Raw genomic sequence first — 1522 nt, 5'->3', positions numbered from 1 at the left:
CAGCTAGCAACCATTGGAAGAGCAACTGAAGGAAATCACTGCAAATGGTCGAGAAAGAGAGTTGCTTGCTGTTGTACACAAGACAAACGACATCGCATTGTCAAAATTTGGGAAAGTTGGTGGTTTCTAACAGCGGCAACTCACCGATAGAAGATACAGCGACCAAGGAACGAATGCTGTTTGTTTACACAAACTGTCAGCTATCAACTGAGTCGGGTGCGGATTATTTTTATGATACTTTCGGCTACTTTCTAAGACGTGTCATTTTGACTCTTTTTTATGACGGTGAGGCGTTTTTCTATGACAAGCGGCTATATTGTATGACATGGGCTAAACATACATTGATATTCGGCTTAATTGTATGAGCAAGGGTATGACAGTGTTTCCATGCAAGTTTTTTTATTTTATTTTTGGGTTAGTTTTATAGTTTTTCTGTTCGTACTTTTACGTAATCAAGGATGCATTATCCATGCAGGCGTAGAGTAACGCTAGTTGGGCACTAAGTTGTGCCCCATCTGGAACGAGTAGTTGATCGTCCTGGCCAGCTCTTCAATTTGCATCGGTGGCGCTGCTCCCAGTTCTTCGTACTCTATATCCCAGTGCCATTTACCGCCGCGCATGAAAGAAGGTTTGATTTTGCCAATGTAGTTACGCTGTGTTTCCTCGCCTTCCTCGTCGCTGGAAGTTTGCATTGTCAAAATACTCCAGTTAATCGCACTGGCCGGCTTTTCCGTCAATCGCTTAACCAAAGCATTGACCGAATACTGAGATTTTCTTGTGCCGTCGCGATCGAGGCACCGTGTCGTCTTCCGTGGTCGCCCCGGAGGTTTACGGGCCGGAAAATTGCGAAGCATCATCTTCAAGTCAAGCGAATCAACGAGATGTAGAGTCGCCAGGATATGCGCACACAACCACCCATTTTGGTAGAACTCCTTGCAGTCACATTTGTACTTGTTCCGGATGCGTTCGATTTCGTGAACACTCCATGACGGGGGGTCCCAATCATGGCGGACTGGAAACTGTGCCATAACCTTTACAGCGTGGAGCGACAGATACTTCAGCGGGATATTTTCCACGGTCTCATTTCGCCTAAGAACCCCCTCAAGGGAGCCTTTGTAGGTCCGAGTTCTATACCCATCTACCTTGACTCCAAGGGCGTTATCGTCTCGCACTACGTAGGGGTCAGCGTTGAAGAAGTACCGATCAATTTTGCTGAGTTCACGGGAACTTTTTCGTTTGTGTTTCGGGTGGTGGTTACCATCTTTGCACAGTGGCATAGCGGTCATTAGCAGGTCAGAATGCACAGGTCCTGATGCGAAATGCCGAATTGGTTGTGCCAATATCCATAGCATTTGCTATCAATATTTTGGGCAGAGTCCCTGCCAAAACGTGACCTGTTGCGGCCCGAAGATGGCTTACTGCAGTAGCCTTTATCTTCCGATGATGCGATTCAATAGGATTTTGATTCGGGACAACCCCTGGCGCATCGCTCGCACTGTAAAACCATAAATCCCAAGGTTCC

At 46.7% G+C, this 1522-nt stretch overlaps 1 protein-coding gene across 1 annotated transcript; it reads right to left on the bottom strand.

Annotated features, from left to right (window-relative positions):
- Positions 1 to 488: 488 nt before the first annotated feature.
- On the bottom strand, positions 489 to 1286 carry PPTG_12811 (hypothetical protein; the record flags this gene model as incomplete). Its single annotated transcript, XM_008909505.1, has 1 exon — positions 489 to 1286. The coding sequence occupies one exon, from the start codon at positions 1284 to 1286 to the stop codon at positions 489 to 491; it is 798 nt and encodes a 265-aa protein (XP_008907753.1).
- Between the last annotated feature and the right edge of the window lie 236 nt (positions 1287 to 1522).

Source organism: Phytophthora parasitica (genome assembly GCF_000247585.1).
Source record: "Phytophthora parasitica INRA-310 unplaced genomic scaffold supercont2.34, whole genome shotgun sequence".
NCBI classification, from domain to species: domain Eukaryota; phylum Oomycota; class Peronosporomycetes; order Peronosporales; family Peronosporaceae; genus Phytophthora; species Phytophthora nicotianae.
The sequence above is the reverse complement of the archived record's forward strand: the minus strand, read 5'-3'. Positions and strand labels throughout refer to the sequence as shown.